The sequence below is a fragment of the Palaemon carinicauda genome, chromosome 1 (assembly GCF_036898095.1).
Source record: "Palaemon carinicauda isolate YSFRI2023 chromosome 1, ASM3689809v2, whole genome shotgun sequence".
Classification (NCBI taxonomy): Eukaryota; Metazoa; Arthropoda; class Malacostraca; order Decapoda; family Palaemonidae; genus Palaemon; species Palaemon carinicauda.
Window position 1 is genome coordinate 298,703,801 of NC_090725.1, and position 17,755 is coordinate 298,721,555.

Consider the following 17,755-nt stretch of genomic DNA (forward strand, 5'->3'; position numbering starts at 1 on the left):
GAAGCAGGGAAACCTTGCCCTACACTCAAGGAGTGTAGACCTTTATCCCTAGCTTTGCCTATGGACCAGAAGGACTGGAAGGAAGTACATCTTACCTTCTCAGTCGGGAAGTTGAAGGCAGACATTGCTGGACGCCAGTTCGGAGAGAACCTCCCTAAGTTGTCAGTTTCTCTTGCGTAGGGAGCAAGAGACTAAAGAAAGGCTTGCCACCTCTATGTCCCTCCAGACTACCTTAGAGACAATGGCAAGCGATCCCCAGAACCCGGATATGTTTATGGTTGTGGCCAAAACACACATGGCCATTGTAACAAAAGACCTACTGTAAATGGCTTCGTCAAAGCCAGAAGGGCTTGTAGGGAGTTCGTGTTTGCCTCGGCTGCGGTGAGACACGAACCCAGGAAGCTAATATCATCTTCTATCTGGGGGAAAAGACCTCTTCCCATCCGAATTGGTCAAAAAAGTAGTTGACGAGGCTGCCACGGAGAATAGGAACCTTCTCCAAAAGTGGGGCTTGTCACAAAAGAGGAAGTCTTCCCCGGATGAGGGTCCCCAACCAAAAAGGAAGACAAAGAGGACTAGGTTGTCTTCTCGCCCCGCTAAACAACAAAGACAATATCTTCCCACGACCGCGGTGCCCCAGGTGGTGGCACAACCTCAACCCACCTACCAGTTGGTACCCCAGCCAGTGGTGACAGTCACCAGCCTTTACCCCAGCCTTTGAGAGTCAGTCTACTACCTTTCGGCCGAAAAGTAGAGGAACATTTAGAGGGTCCTCTAGACGCCCCTCAAGAGGAAGAGGAAATAGGGGAGGACGCGTTCAAGGAGGCAAGTCCTCCGGTCAACAACAGAAATGAAATGCTTCTGGTAGGAGGAAGAATATATTCATTTCGGGATCGTTGGACCTTCAATCCCTGGGCCCACAGCCGGATCAAGAACGGACTAGGTTGGAGCTGGAACACAGCTCCACCCTCATCCCCTCAATTCTTCCAATCCTCCACCTTTCTGGAAGAATACATCCGAGAACTCTTGAGCAAAAGAGTAATAAAGAGGGCAAAGTCCATCAAATTCCAAGGAAGGCTGTTTTATGTTCCCAAGAAGGACTCGGACAAACTCAGTCATTCTGTACTTGTCGCCACTCAACAAGTTCATAGTAAACTTCAAGTTCAGGATGTTAGCCCTTCAACACATAAGGACCCTGTTGCCCAAAGAGGCATACACAGTCTCCATAGACATGGCAGATGCCTACTGGTATATCCCAATCAATCGCCAACTTTCCTCCTACCCAGGATTCAGGCTACAGAAGAAGAAATACGTCTTCAGAGCCATGCCCTTCGGGCTGAACACTGCCCCAAGGATCTTCACGAAGCTTGCAAATGTAGTCGTTCGTCAACTATGCCTAAAAGGTGTTCAGGTAGTAGCCTACCTGGACGATTGGCTGGTGTCGGCAGCATCTGAGATGGAATGCATGCAAGCCTCCAAGAAAGTGATCCAGTTTCTGGGACATCTGGGATTCAAGATCAACATCAAAAAGTCTCGACTATCTCCAGCTCAGAAGTTTCAATGGCTTGGAATACATTGGAACTTACAGTCACACCGCCTCTCCATTCCTTCAAAGAAGAGGAGAGAGATAGCAGGATCTGTCAAGAGACTTCTAAAATCCAGTCGGATATCAAGACGCCAACAGGAGAGAGTGCTGGGCTCCCTTCAGTTTGCATCATTGACAGACCTGGTGCTTAGAGCACAATTAAAGGATGTAACGGGAGTCGGGAGAAGATATGCTTCAAACGCTCGAAGAGATCTAAGAAGACCAACACCGACTCGACTACGATCACTTCTCAAGTCGTGGTCGGAGGCCAAGCACCTGAAGAAATCGGTACCCTTACAACCACCTCCACCTTCAGTCATCATCCCCACAGATGCATCAAAGGAATGATAGGGAGGTCACTCTCCCAACGGAAAGTCAAAGGGACTTGGTTCAATCTATTCAAGACCTTCCACATCAACATTCTGGAAGCCATGGCAGTTTTCCTTACGCTGAAGAAATTGGCTCCTTGTTGCTCGGCCCTCATAAAACTGGTCCTAGACAGCGAGGTGATAATGAGATGTCTGAATCGTCAAGGTTCGAGATTGCCCCAAATCAACCAAGTGATGTTGGCCATCTTCCGTCTGGCGGAGAAGAAGAGATGGCACTTATCAGCAGTTCACCTCTAAGGGTTCCGCAATGTGACGGCGGACGCTCTATCCAGGCTCACGCCGATAGAGTCAGAATGGCCCCTAGATGCAGGATCATTCTCCTTCATCTCAAGTCAAGTCCCAGAACTGCAGATCGATCTATTTGCGACGAGCGACAACAAGAAAGCAGGGAACACTTTTGAGTGTTACATTAGCTAATTATGCTGTACTGTAGCGATAGTACTCTTCATATATTATAGTAATATACATTACAGTATCTGTGAGTGTTGTTAGACAGGAACAATAGTGTTTTGTTGTTACTATGCATATTATATGTATGCGTAAGTGTGGTGGTGACTTGTGGTATGTGTACTGTAGTCTTACTATGTATGTAGTATGCATGTACATGTACTGTATACTTACTAAAAGTTTTTCATTCATTGATACAATACTTATACTGTACTTTGGTAGAAACCAAGTAAAAACAATATCAGGCAGTACAGTGAGTTACTTAGTGTCTTAGTCAACCGCACGTAGGCAATAGGCAGCGTGTTGGTAGTTGAGAGTTAACCCACCCTAGGGCAGCATGTATTTGTGGATTCTCAATTTTTGCACCTGTCACTGTTATCTATCCCCCACAAATAAGGAGGGCTGACTGTAATTCTTTTGTTTCTGCTCAATTCAGTCATAAGCTGTGACCAAACTTCCTGCAGCCTCAGAAGTTTAACCACTGACCTTGCTAGATTTGTGAAAACACTTGAGGTGATATTGTGGCTAACGCCATTGCTTTGAACTTGTATACCCCCCTCCCAAGCCAAAACCCTCGGTGAGGTCAGAAGTGGGGAGCAATAGGGACATGCTAATAAGTGTTTCTTAGATAGAGAATGCAGGTTTAATACCCTCAGTGTAGCAATTGGAAAACATACTGGATGATGATCATTTTAAATGGGTTACATCTGACATGCTTGTTGAGACGAGATAGGTTGAGGATCACTCTTCTCTTAGGGAAATTTTTCTTCGGTACACTGAATAGTGTGCAATAGTTTCAAGAAGCTGCCTTATCTATTACTCCCCTTTTTCAGCGCCTTGCTTTCAAAAGAGTTGAGTTCCCAGGCTCTAGTCTGATGAAAAACAGTTGTGCAGGAGATTTTGAAATCCCTGACCAACCGAGACCTCTTGAGACTGCGCTCTGCAACCACTGAAAAAATTTCCAACGTTCCTAAAGATGGAGACGACCCCAACCAGATGCCTCTCATTGATGAGGTCCTTTGCCTCTATGTGACTTACCAGCCCCTCTGTTTCTTGTCGACTACTCCAGAAGCCTCTCCTCAATCCGTAAAACAAACCTGACTGATCAGGGATTTGGGCCTCATATTGGGTGGAGTGGCCTTGCTGTCCCTGTTCCTCCCAATGAATCTTAGGTGTAGGGAAGAAGGAGCTGGCATAATCGCAGGTTGTTTTTTACCCTACTTCTGGTTTTTATAGGCTGCACCCATGTGGAAGGAGGCTTTATTTTCTCGGATGTGCCGAAAACCTTTCTTCCATTTTTCTGGCAGTGAAGTTACCATTGGCTCCATATTGAATTTGATTTTGTCCACTAGTTCTTTGGGATGAATTTATTTGCACAGGGGATCACTGTATAGGACTTCCTCTACCTCAATCTTTTCTAGATTAAAGGCATGTGGTACCTCACTTCAAACTTTGCTCTAACAGTGTTCTGAAAAGTTTCCTTAATAGACTTACACAGTAGTTTACTACCATAGAGGTGGCCAACTAGGATCTCACTATCGCTCCCACTTCTAAAAAGAACATGACAAGCACTAGGTTAAACAGAGATTGCCTGGCACTGAATTCTGTAGTCATAAGATGAGCTAGAACCAAAGCTTGGTATCTACTACAGCATACAATTTTTTTAGGGAAAAAGACTTCACAAAGATTTTCGTGCTCTGTGAATCCCTCAAACTCTTTTGTATATTTTATTATTATTATTGTTACTATTATTACAAGCTAAGCTACAGTACAACCATAGGTGGGAAAGCAAGATGCTATAAGCCTAAGGGGTTCAACATAAAAAATAGCCCAGTGAGGGAAGGGAAAAATGAAATAAACTACAAGAGAAGTAATAAACAATAAAAAATATAAAATATTTGAAGAATGGTAACAACATTAAATTAGATCTTTCATGTATAAACTATAAAAACTTAAAAACAATCAAGAAGGAGAGAAATAAGATAGAACAGCATGCCCGAGTGTACTCTCAAGCAAGAGAACTCTAGTCCAAGACAGTGGAAGTCCATAGCACTGAGGCTATGGGCACTAACCAAGACTAGAGAACAATGGTTTGATTTTGGAGTGTCCTTCTCCTAGAAGAGCTGCTTACCATACCTAAAGAGTCTCTTTTTCCTTTACCAAGAGGAAAGTAGCCATTGAACAATTACATTGCAGTTGTGAACCTCGTGATCAAAGAATTGTTTGGTAACCTCAGTGTCGTCAGGTGTGTGAGGACAGAGGGGAATGTGGAAAGAATAGGCCAGACTATTTGGTGAATATGTAGGCAAAGACAAAATGAGTTGTAACCAGAGAGAGGGATCCACTGTAGTATTGTCTGGCTAGTCAAAGGACCCAATAACTATCTAGTGGTAGTATCTCAATGGGTGGCTAGTGTTCTAGCCAACCTACAATCTCTGGGTAGTAGGTTGGCCAGGGAACCAGCCACCCATTGAGACACTACCACTAGAGAGTTATGAGGTCTTTTGACTGACCAGGCAGTACTACATTGGAACCTTCTCTCTGGTTACGGTTCATTTTCCCTTTGCCTACACAAACACACACACACACCGAATAGTCTGGCATATTCTTTACAAATTCACTTCAGGTCTCATACACCTGGCAACACTAAGATTACTAGACAATTCTTCTTCACCTAAGGGGTTACTGCACTGTAATTGTTCAATGGCTACTTTCCTCTTGGTAAGGGTAGAAGGGACTCTTTAGCTATGATAAGCAGCTCTTCTAGGAGGACACTCCAAAATCAAACTATTGTTCTCTAGTCTTTTGTAGTGCCGTAGCCTCTATACCATGGTATTCCACTGCCTTGGGTTAGAGTTTTCTTGCTTGAGGGTACACTCGGGCACACTATTTTATTTTATTTCTCTTACTCTTGTTTTTTTAAAGATTTTATAGTTTATATAGGAGATATTCATTTTAATGTTTCTGTTCTTAGAATATTTTATTTTTCCTTGTTTCCTTTCCTCACTGGGCTATTTTCCCTGTTGGAGCTCCTGAGCTTATAGCATTATGCTTTTCCAACTAAGGTTGTAGCGTAGCAATTAATAATAATAATGATAAAGGGAAATCTTCTTTCAGCAGTACTCCCCTCATTGACTTGGATGATATTTTTACCTTATTGGACAAAAAGGGACTTTTGGGCTGGCTCTGTCATTCTGATCACAGAATCATCCAGCCAATCATGGTCTTAAAGGAAACTTCCATGCTCTGTAACTACCTCTACTAGAGTATTTGAAGACGAATCTCGTCTTCCTTTACACCTGATATCGAGGGTCAGAAACCAGGATCTATCAACATGCAAATCCTGGTTCTCTCCGGTCTGACTGCGAACTGCCAAGAAGTAATCATTGGACTGATTCACCACTTAGCATTCAGAGCTACGATTCTTTCCTCGAAAGGAACTCAGACCAAGAGTGCTCAAGCTTGGCTGAGTAGCCACTTGCCATCCTTCAAGAATCTCTCTGTGGCAGGTTTTACGAGAAGAGAAATGTCAGTCGAAGTTAAATGTCCTATTCCTGCGCGATGTGACCCACAGGATTCCTTCTTCAGGACCAATTTCAGCTGCACAGCAAGTGGAATAGTTATCTCGGCTCCTTTCACAGGAACATTACTATAAGGTCAAGGACAAGGGGGACATATGAGTGGGATGAAAGGATAGTATGACTAACCCTTCCCTATCCTTTTGGGGTACTGTTTTGAAATTGTGTCAGCTGGACTTAATCTCAATGAAGTTATGTCCAATTCAGCTTGCGGCTATTCTGTACTCAAGTATGGAGGAGTCTTTTCCCCACACTCCTTATGAGGGAGAGTGTGACATACTGGGCATACAACATGATTCAGAAAATGCATCATTCTCTTTGCCAGACTACATCACAAGGATTTTCAGCTCAAAAAAAACTCTATGAGGCACAGGCCGTGATTCCTGCAGTCTTTCTTGTGGTTCACGAGGTGTAAGGAACCCCGACTCTTTTAGCATCACAAATGCTAGAGTCTCAAGTTCCCAGGTAAAGTTTCCAGCCAGTTGGAACAGGAACTTCTTGCTGCCTAAGAGTGAGCCTCCTATAGTAAAGAATGGGGGGTTGCATTTGTGTAGGAATAAACAACAGATTTTAAGAATAATTTGTATTTTTGCTAACCATACAAACCTGAGTTCTTTACTAACCGTACAAACCCGAGTTCTTTACTCGAAATTTCCCACAATCACCAACCCTAAACGTAAGTCCCATCTGCAATCCAATTGAGGTTACAGTGAGTTACAGAGGAGGCAGTCACTTCCCAACTACCTGCCTATTGTTTACACCTCGTTAAAAGTTTTATTGGCCGTGTTCCAGCTTCGCTGTTATCCTCTTATACTAAAGAACTCAGGTTTGCATAGTTAGGAAAAATGTAAATTTTTTTTTTAATTTGGCATGTTGCTTCAGTTATGGGACAAATGTAGAATTTTATAAATTTTTCTGTACAGTTGTTTCATTTTTATCAAGGTATTTTATTTATGTATTTTGAAGAATATTAAACCCAAGGCATTGTAAGGTTTATATTTTTTTTATCTATTCTAGACAAAAAAGTAATTTTTTTTAATACAGGTATTGTATTATGAAATGCAGCTGGGCTATTGACGTTTAATGGATTTAATGTATTGCAGGTGACTGGAAATATTCATTGAGACATATACCACGAAGAAAATTGAAAAGGTATGAAGACAGTCAAACTGAACTTGAAAATTATGTTAGAAAAACGCTAAAAAGTAAGCAGAGCAGTAATAAAACATTAAATACTCGGTAAGTATTATTATGATTGAGCAACTGCTTATTTTCTAAGATTGTAGCATCACTGTAGTACTGTATCACTTTATCTTCACAGATAGATAGGATAGCACAAAACATTTTTTTTTAATATTTTGAACTTGAAAATACAATATTAACATCCAAGAGATTTGTCGAGGAAGTGTAGTAGTACTATAAAAATATTTAAATGATCTTTTCCTCTATGCTGAGAAGTGTCATTAGTTTGTAGATGGTGTTCAGTTTACAAAGTAGTTAACTTTCCACATTAATATTTATTTGTTCCTAGGCATACATAAACATTTCGTCCTTTAAAATAGGGAATATCTTCAGTGTAACTAGAGCGACCGTTGAATTAATTAACGCGGTAGTCAACAACAGGTGGTGCGTATAGGTTAGTAACTCCATCCACTTTTGTTATTGGCTGCAACACATACAGACATGCTGTTGCTCCCTACTCAAAGGCTGTTAATTATATTTTTCTTTTACTTGCAGCTAGGAGGTTTGTGTTGTAGCTTTGTTTGTCATCATCTAGAGGATGAAGAAATGTGTGTATAAATGCTCTGTGAAAGGTGAATGATGTAATAGGGTTGTGTTGAGATCATAGAGCAGGTTGTAGGGGTCATGAATTCTTTCTGTGATTTGTAGATTGTGGCTTCTTCAGCGGTGTGTGTTCACATTGAAGAAAATTATGCCATCTTATGCCGCTTAGCCTAATGGTATCCTGATCTGTTAGCACTGTAAGCCATGGTCCTGAGAGAAAAACTCCCATGAATCACACTTCATTGTCAGCCTCACCATCAGAAGTATCACAAATCTATGAAGTCATTTGCAATTCAGGGTTGGAGGCTATCCAATATTGCCTTTGAGTAAAAGGCTTTTGGCACAGAACAGCACAGATGTCTGCATAACTGAAATGGTCCTTTGAAGCTGTCTGGGTACCTGAGATGGTCCTCTGAAGCTGTCTGGGTACCTGGCATGGTTCTCTGATTTGGTTTTCGTAAAGGCCTTGGAGCATGTGATGCCCTTCTTACAATCTCCAATGCTGTACAGAAATCCCTTGATTGTGGTCGGGAAGTTCGTATGATTGGCCTTGATTTTAGTGCTGTCTTTGACCGTGTTAATCATGAGGCCCTTGTTTTCAAACTGAAACAGTTGGGAGTGGGTGGGTCGTTTCTTAGCATTATTATTGATTTTTTAAGTAATAGATCTCAAAGAGTTGTTGTTGATGGACACCATAGTGATTATAGGAATGTGATATCCGGTGTTCCACTGGGTAGTGTTCTTGGCCCATTACTTTTCATACTATATACACATGACATGTGGTTTGGCCTAGAAAACAAGCTTGTTGCATATGCAGATGATGCTACTCTCTTTGCATCAATTCCATCCCCTGAATGTAGATCTAGGGTTGGTGAATCCCTTAATAGAGATTTAGCTAGAATTAGTGCATGGTGCAAATTATGGGGTATGAAGTTGAATCCTAACAAGACTCAAAGTATGATTGTAAGTAGGTCAAGGACGGTGGTTCCTCAACATCCGGATCTCAGTATTGATAATGTTTCTTTAAATATGTATGACTCTTTCAAAATTTTAGGTGTGATTCTCGACAGTAAATTTACTTTTGAGAAACATATAAGGTCTGTGTCTTCTTCAATTTCACAAAAAATAGGCTTATTGAGAAAGTCTTTCAAGATTTTCGGTGATCAATCTATTCTGAAGAAGTGTTTTAATTCTTTCATTCTACCTTGTTTTGAGTATTGTTCTCCTGTCTGGTGTTCAGCTGCTGATTCTCATCTTAATTTGTTGGACAGAAACTTACGGTCTATAAAATTTCTTATTCCTGATCTAGATATTAATCTCTGGCACCGTCGTTCAATTAGTTCATTATGTATGTTGCATAAGATTTTTCACAACTCTGACCATCCTTTACATTCAGATCTCCCTGGACAATTCTATTCTGTTCGTAATACTAGGCAGGCAGTTAATTCTAATAGCCAGGCCTTCTCCATCACGAGGCTCAATACTACGCAGTACTCTAGAAGTTTTATTCCAGCTGTGACCAAGTTGTGGAATGATCTTCCTAATCGGGTGGTTGAATCAGTGGAACTTCAAAAGTTCAAAGTTGGAGCAAATGCTTTTTTGTTGACCATGCGGACATAGTCTTTTTATAGTTTATTTATGACATATTTGTTTTTGATGTTGTTGATAGTTTATTATATGACATGTCTGTTTTGACGTTGTTTCTTATTTTAGAATGATTTATTGTTAATTTGTTCTCTTCATTTATTTATTTCCTTATTTCCTTTCCTCACTGGGCTATTTTTCCCTGTTGGAGCCCCTGGGCTTATAGTATCTTGCTTTTCCAACTAGGGTTGTAGCTTGGATAGTAATAATAATAATAATACATGTTATGAGTCGGAGATGTCAGATCTGTATCGGCGAGTTTTTCAGGTTTTGATGGTGTGTGGAGTTTAAATTCTTCAAAAATTTTATTTTAATTGTTCATTACTTCTTTTAAAGTTTATTTATTTCCTAATTTCCTTTCATTGCTGGACTATTTTCATTGTTGGAGCCCTTGGGCTTACAGCATCCAGCTTTTCCAACTAGGGTTGTAGCTTAGCTAGTGATAATAATAATGATATAAGCTTTCCACTGCTTTGCAGACTTTTACTATTAAGTTGGATTGAAAAATAAATTGTGGCCTTCTTTAAGTATTTCAGGTAGGTCTTAAGTAACTTTATTGAAGTACTGTACTTTTATTGTAGAGACTACTTTGCCCTGGTATCCCTAGTGCTTGTCCCTGTGCCATTAACACCAGTGCTAGAGAAGCCATTGTGTATGAAGCCTAAGAAAAAGAAATCTCCAGTGACACTGGTTCCAGTGAGACTAGTGTCTGTGAGGCCTAAAAAGGAATCCCAAGTTCCTGTCTCTGGGCCCATTACCACTGTGACTATGACCCTTAGGTCCTTGGCTCCTATAGTAATCCTTATGTCGGTGTCATTTTCTCCGAGGCTAGTGTCTATGTTCCTAGTATCAGAGGTAGTGTCTATCACTCCTCGGTGACAGTGACCCCCAGCGCTGAGGTTCATATTGTAAAATTCCAGTAGTTCCTGCCCCTGTGAGTGTTGTTCTGAATAATCACTTAAACCTCAATTCATCTGCTCAGAGCCTTAGAGGAAATTTAATAAGGGGAAGAAGCCTTTTCGCTTGTCCTCTGCCTCCTCCCATTCTCTTTCTGACTGTGGTGCTTCCTCTCTCAAGAAGTCCAGAAATGTCTATCCTAAGAAATCTCATGAGAATCTTGTCTCTCTTTCGAGAAAAGTTGACAACTCCCGGCTTCTACCTGACCCCATGCAGACCTGGGTTGCAGTCTTGTTGATTGACATGGCTACCCTGGAAGCTAAGCCAATCTAAATTCTCAAGTATCGTTTTTGTCGGCTAGGTTTAGGAGGAGCTTGATCACCCTCCCTCAGTCTTCATACCATGACATTCAAGTGCCACACCCTTCTCTTTTGCCAGGGTTACTGTGGTACACCGAATAGAGAAGATAGTATCTCTCGATGACATCGTTGTGCGCTTTTAATTCTTGCATTCTATCTTGTTTTGAGTATTGTTCTCCTGTCTGGTGTTCAGCTGCTGATTCCCATCTTAATTTGTTGGACAGAAACTTACGGTCTATTAAATTTCTTATTCCTGATCTAGATATTAATCTTTGGCAGCGTCGTTCAATTAGTTCATTATGCATGTTGCATAAGATTTTTCATAACTCTGACCATCCTTTACATTCAGATCTCCCTGGACAATTCCATCCTGTTCGTAATACTAGGCTGACAGTTAATTCTAATAGCCAGGCCTTCTCCATCATGAGTTTCAATACTACACAGTATTCTAAAAGTTTTATTCCATCTGTTACCAAGTTGTGGAAGGATCTTCCTAATCGGGTAGTTGAATCAGTAGAACTTCAAAAGTTCAAAGTTGAAGCAAATGTTTTCATGTTGACCAGGCTGACATGAGTCTTTTTTTAGTTTATATATGACATATCTGATTTTGACGTTGTTAATAGTTTATATAGGACATATCTGTTTTGACGTTGTTACAGTTTTTAGAATTATTTATTGTTAATTTATTCTCATCATTTATTTATTTCCTTATTTCCTTTCCTCACTGGGCTATTTTTCCCTATTGGAGCCCTTGGGCTTATAGCATCTTGCTTTTCCAACTAGGGTTGTAGCTTAGCTAGTATTAATAATAATATAGATAGTTACAAGTGGGTGGGAGAATGGCCACGATTAAAAGATGGAAGTTTATAGGATATTACTTCTCTCTCAACTTTGATTGGTGCCAGAGACCAGTGTCTTTACAATTTCGACCTCAGCTGGTCTCAGCCTGGTCCATCATCGGCCCTTGATTACATTACTGGCTCTGTCTTTGTGAAACAGATATCTCTTGAGTGGCCTACTGACCTTTCAGCCTTGCAAGTGACAAGGGCGCTCAGTCTTCTCCTGACCCAATATCACCAAACCTTGGCCTGGTGCCAACAGAGTAAAAAAAAAAAACCATGGATGGAATTCCTTTGTGGAGCTTCTGGCACTTATTCGTGAGGGCATAAAGAATGGGCGCGACAGGTAGATCTTTGCTCATTGACTGGCACTTTGGTGTCCCTCAAAGTTGGAGGACTTTCTGGAGCTACCATGGTCGAACCTTGCTAGTGCAGCCTTGAACCAGGTAAATAACCAAATTTGTGGATCTTAGAAGTTACTTGCTTCTAGCCTGTCCAGCAAAATGCTACCCCATGCACTGTTGAGGCAGCGTAGGTTCCATGATCCGTAGACTTTTACAACATCGCCTTCACCGTTGACCCATGACTATTTTCCCTGTCACAAAGTCTTCCCTTGGAGAAACTCTGAACAAATGGCACATCCCTCTCGGCTCCTGAATCGGTGGCCATGGAGGCTCTTGCTTCTACCATGGCCACCTCTCAAGTAGTCTTGCGGCTTGACCAGTGGTCAGGTGCCATGATGTACCTCACACAGATGAGGTAGTTATAAACCCCTGACTCCGTAACTAAGTACAGTAGGTTCTTGCTGTCTGTTGGGAAGACAGTAAACTTTCTGGCAAATCAAGTAGCAAACCAGTTGCCCTTTGAAAAGACGGGATAACGTAGTGTCCCATTTTTAAAGAAAAGTTGGTCCAGAGGGGTCTCTTGTGCTGAGAAACACTTTGGTACTGGAGGTCCCGTTACTTTTTCCGATGAGTGACGTCAAGGCATCATTGGAGAAATGAATGACTGCTTCACAGGGTTCCTTCGTCCCCTGTGCAGTAGCCTTCAAGGGTTCTGGCCCTTCGAAGACAACTGCGAGCTTGGCTTCAGGAACTGCAGTAAAGCTCTAAGTGCCTATCGGAACCTCCAGCAATTTTTTCCACTTAGAAGGGACCTATTCATACACAGACCTTTCAAAGCCCTTAACCTGGCCAGTTTGGGAAGAAAGGAAAAAAAAGGGACAGTGGAGTTAGTGTTAGCCCCTCTCCTGTTGCCACGAGTAGAGGAATGACTGTCACGCCATTGGGCAACTTGGCATCAACGTGGGACCAAGCGTTGAGTAGCGAGTGTCCTTTGGTACTGTTACTTGCTAACTTTATAGGATTGATAGCATTCTTGACCAGTCCTCCAATATCACTCAAAGCCGTGGCCTTATCGGAGGTGAAAAAGATTTTAGAGAAAAATGAGCTCAAACTTGTTCAAAATGTATTCCCAGGGACAAGTCAATTGAGAGTTGGAAATCAATCAACTTGGCATCAACATGGGACCAAGTCTTGTGTAGTGAGTGTCCTTTGGTACTGTTACTTGCTAACTTTATAAGATTGATAGCATTCTTGAATAATCCTCCAATATCACTTAAAGCCCTGGCCTTGTCGGAGGTGAAAAAGATTTTAGAGTAAAATGAGCTCAAAGTTGTGCAAAATGTATTCCCAGGCTTCTACAGTTGATTCCTCCTGGTGAAGTCAATTGAGAGCTGGAGACCAATCATTAACTTCTTTCCTCAGAACTACTGTAGTTAGTTCAGCAAACCAAGTTCAGAATAGAAATGGTATGAGCTGTACCGACTTCCATCAGAGAAGGAGACTTCATCCTTTCACAGGATCTGAAAGATGCATACACTAATTTCAAATACTCACCATCAGTCCTCCTGGAAATACTCCTCTTCTTTCTAAATGGAGTGGTATATCAGTTCAAGACCCTGTGTTTCGACTGTGCACTTCTCTCCAGGTGTTGAGTCGTGCTTTCACACTGGCCTTATGTTGGACGTATTCGCCTGAAATATATCTCCTAGTGGATTTTATCACTAGGTTGATCCTGGCCTACTCCAGGAGTCATTTACCATAGGATCAAGATCATCTGTTCTTCCTTATTTCAAGATGTATGGATTGTAATAAGTGCACACCTGGGGAACCTGGTCACCTCAGTTGCGTAGTCAGCAGAGTAGCAGCTATTACATATCTACTTCCTGGAAATGCAAGCATTCCAAGAACATTGGATGAGGCACTTGGTAGTGCTGAAGAATGACAATACTACTGTAGTAGCTTACGTCAACAAGCAATGAGTCTTAATTTCCCTCCCCATTTGCTGGTTGACGAAGCAAGTTCATATATGAGCAGCTAGCCATGCCTTGTAGCTGTCAGCCAGATAAATTCTTGGCAAGAGGAATGTATTAGTAGACACACTCATTTGCCAAGAGTTAAGTTGTAGGCTTGAAGTGATCCCTACATCTTTGCCTAGCAGAAAGTCAGGCCAACTGGGCATTGACCTGTTCACCAAAAAGCCTCTTCAGGGACAGGATCCGATTTGCATTTCGGCTATAGTAACCTGTTGTCCGGTGTCTACCCTACAACTATACTTACAGAGATCCACATCCTCAGAAGGTGGTTTGTTTCAAAATACCTAGACCAATAAGTCCCCCACAAATGGGGCAATCCATATTCTAGTGACCTCCCCAATTAAGATAGCTGATTCTGTCTCCATCCCTAAAATTCACAATGTGAGAAAAAAAATGCTTCTTCACTTGCATTCATTGCCAATGTGCAATTTCAGGACATACTGAGCTTTAAGAGATGGTCTGGGTGTAAGGTGCTCTTTAAACACTACCTGACACAAATCTAAGCAGTCCAAGTCTGCTTTTTCATTGTCAGATTGTGGGGGTAGTTATCGAGTGAACTTTTGAGCTGAGTGAGCCTCATGAAAATATGCATATGTTGGCATGTCTCATAATAATAGTTTATCGTACTGTATAATCAGAGCTTTGATATACTGTAGAGAGAGAATATACAGTAGTACATTTTGTTACTTTTGTTCCTTCCCAGAGTTATCTATAGAGCCCATGATTACTTTATAGCTCATAATCATTTTGTTTGGTATCTTCCATTACCTCCTAACAATGAGAGCATATGAAAAGACACTCAGTTTAGAAAATTGTCATCTTACATTAGCCAATGGGAAAGATATACAGTAGAAAATCAAAGCTTTGAGATAGACAGTATAGTACATTTTGTTACATTGTTCTTTTGCAGGGCTATCTGTAGTACCTATTATTACTTTATAGTTCATAATCATCATGTTGTCTTTTGACTAATTAGAAATACTGAGCTCATTTTAAATTAGACTATAATCCATATAGCTAATTAAAGATAATTTTAGAGTTTTTCATGTCTTATGCTACCAATTTATCCTATATAAATTATAAAGAGCATAATTTTGAATAAAATGTAAGAAAGTTATAAGTTAACTTATTAGAAGCAAATTTTTATACCTACAAAATATGGTATTGTGGAATTACATTATCATTACTGTACTGTATTTATTATCGTTAATACCTCCGCCAACAAAGTTGGAAGGAGGTTGTGTGTTGTTAGTGAACAGCTTCCTGGCCACAGTCTTAATTGTATAGTAATGAAACTTGCAGGGATTTACTGTTATGTAAAAAGCTGGAAATTATTAAATTTTGAAAGGTCAAGGTTAAAGGTCAAAGTCATGGTCAAGCAAAATGTCCAATTCATGTGATCAACCATAAATTTGGACATAGTTGTCACAGAGACTTCAAACCTCGTTCATATTTAAGTGCATGAAAATCCATTCTAATAAATGCATTTTAAATTTGGAGGTCAAGGTTGACTCCAAGGTCATGGTCAAGCAAAAAGTCAAATTCCGGTTATCAACCATTCTGTCACAATTTTAACCGTAAAGTAATTAAACTTGCAGGGATTTTAAACTGTTATGTAAAGCGCTGGAAATTATTATATTTTGGAAGGGCAAAGGTCAATGTCATGGACAAGCAAAATGTCCATATCACGTAATCAGCCACACCTTTGGACATCCTTGTCACAGAGACTTCAAACTTGGTTCATATTAGACTGTATGAACATCCACGCCAATTAATACATGTTATGGTCAAAAGTCAAGGTCAAGGTCGAGAAATCAGCTGACGTGGCGGAGGCCTGCTCTCTACTGAGTGCCCATCTAGTTATCATTGTTTTGGGAGTTGAATTGTTGTGGGGTCTGAAGGACTTTTTTGTTTAAGGCTAGAACAGGGAATCCAATATGACCTGATTACCAAAGGAGTATTGTTCCCCCGCTCTTGGGTCAGTGTATCAGTGTGCAAAGCACGCACTCAGTGAGTATAAGGGTGACCTGCAAGTTGAGTTGCCAAAGTCAAGTATCCTATAAGAGTTAAATTTTCCACTTGGGTATGAACCTCCAGAGTAAGTAATGAGTAATGTGTTCCTTAAGGTGCCAGCATTCTTCATAATGCTTTGTTTATTCTTGGCGATTCAGTGATTTGGCCTGAACAACATGGTGGTGAAATCCTTAAAAATGCATATACGTAAACTATACTTACCCTGGATAGGCAAGGAGGATGGTAATATTATCATCATAAAATTGTAATGTACTGTACTATATCACTGTATTACAGTTCATTATAGTGCTGTAGTGTATCATTTTAATACATTTACAGTGCATTACATTACAGTACCTAATGGTATACTTACAAGTACCAGATCCACAAATAATTTTAGTATCCGTAGAGTTTAAGGTCTCCTATTATGTGCTGGAGGGGCTCAAACGCATTGCCGGACAATAAAGTGTTCTGTTATTGCATATTTTTGGAATGTTCCATTAATTTGTTGATGTAACTAAATTGGTGAGATTTCTTGCAACAAAGAGATATGTTTCCTTGTATGCTTAGTGTATTCTCTTTACAGTATTTACTGCATTTTGCAACACCTATCTGAAAACTGCACTCTATGAAAAAGGTTGCCCCTGACAAAACTTAATGTAAACGCCTATCAACTTTTGGGAAGTTTTCCATCCCAATGCCTTTTCCTAATCCCTAAGAGCTTACTAGGGATCTCGCATTTTTGGGGGCATTCAGCAGTTCCAACCCTAATACAGTAGTAATTTAGGATACTGTATATGTGATTGGTCTGTGATAAAACAAATGCAGATCCGGTAGTCATATTTGATTTCTCATAGCCTCACTTATCTCTGTCTCCTTCCATATACACAGAAAATGAGGCAGATAATCATTTGTGTAACTGCAGTAAATTATATATGAGTGATTGATTTGTATAAAAGACTACGTATGTTGGTTTAAATTAAATGTTTATTGGCATTTTTGGACATTTCCAAAATTAATACTAATCGTTACCAGTTGCTGGGAACTAAGAATCTTGTTCTAAATTTTCAGGGTCAAGAGATTTTACGATGATTAGAAGACAGCAGAACACAAACGGTATTGACATATAAAGGCCTGTTATGAGAGTTTTGGATGTTGAATAAAAAAAATTTATACATTGTATTAAATCATACCACTTTAGGTATCCATGTGTGTGAATACCCAGAAGTATTTAGGAAGATCAAAGAGTGAAGAAATAATGGTGAAATTAATTATAATTAAATTTGTGAAATCACTTTGAGACAATTTTAAGACTACTCTTGTATGTAATGAAGTGGTAGCAGATATTACTGTAGTTCTGTGAAAATGGTGATAGTGATCTTGTAAATTTATTTCAATGTACATTGCATCATAATTGTTTCACAGTATATTAAGCATTACTAAGATATTTTATATGCAAATTCTTGTACAAACTTTAATTAAAATATGTAATGTCCCTTTTCATTTTTCTTTGAGGAAGTAAACTTGCAAAACTCTTCTTTGATATTTTCAGCTCACCAAGAAAGAAGTGGTGTTAGTTTAAGTCTATGACCATCCTGAGTAGTAAAGTTTTTAAAAGGGTTGGCAGTCTTGAAAGTTACTGTTCTGTGAATAGCAGTCTTAATTTATAAAACTTGTACTGTTTTCTTCCATGATAGTGTTGATTGCAATTTAAAACTATCAGCTTTCACTTTTGATAGAGATGTTGGTTGGTGTTTTAGAGAAAGCTAAATAGAACTAGTGATTAATATAGTATTTAATCTTTGGGAGAAATGTTAAAAGTAATATTTCATGGAGTGCGGA

The 17,755-nt window shown here is 40.1% G+C and overlaps 1 protein-coding gene across 2 annotated transcripts in view; it reads left to right on the forward strand.

The window, feature by feature from the left end:
- The window catches only part of rswl (roswell), a 120,196-nt gene extending 102,746 nt beyond the window's left edge, over window positions 1-17,450 (forward strand). For both annotated transcript variants that reach the window (XM_068392739.1, XM_068392746.1), the window contains exons 7-8: window positions 7,103-7,238; window positions 16,985-17,450. In XM_068392739.1, the coding sequence (XP_068248840.1) occupies window positions 7,103-7,238; window positions 16,985-17,009 (161 nt within the window). In that variant the 3' untranslated portion in view covers window positions 17,010-17,450. The remainder of the gene's footprint in view (window positions 1-7,102; window positions 7,239-16,984) is intronic.
- Window positions 17,451-17,755: the final 305 nt, after the last annotated feature.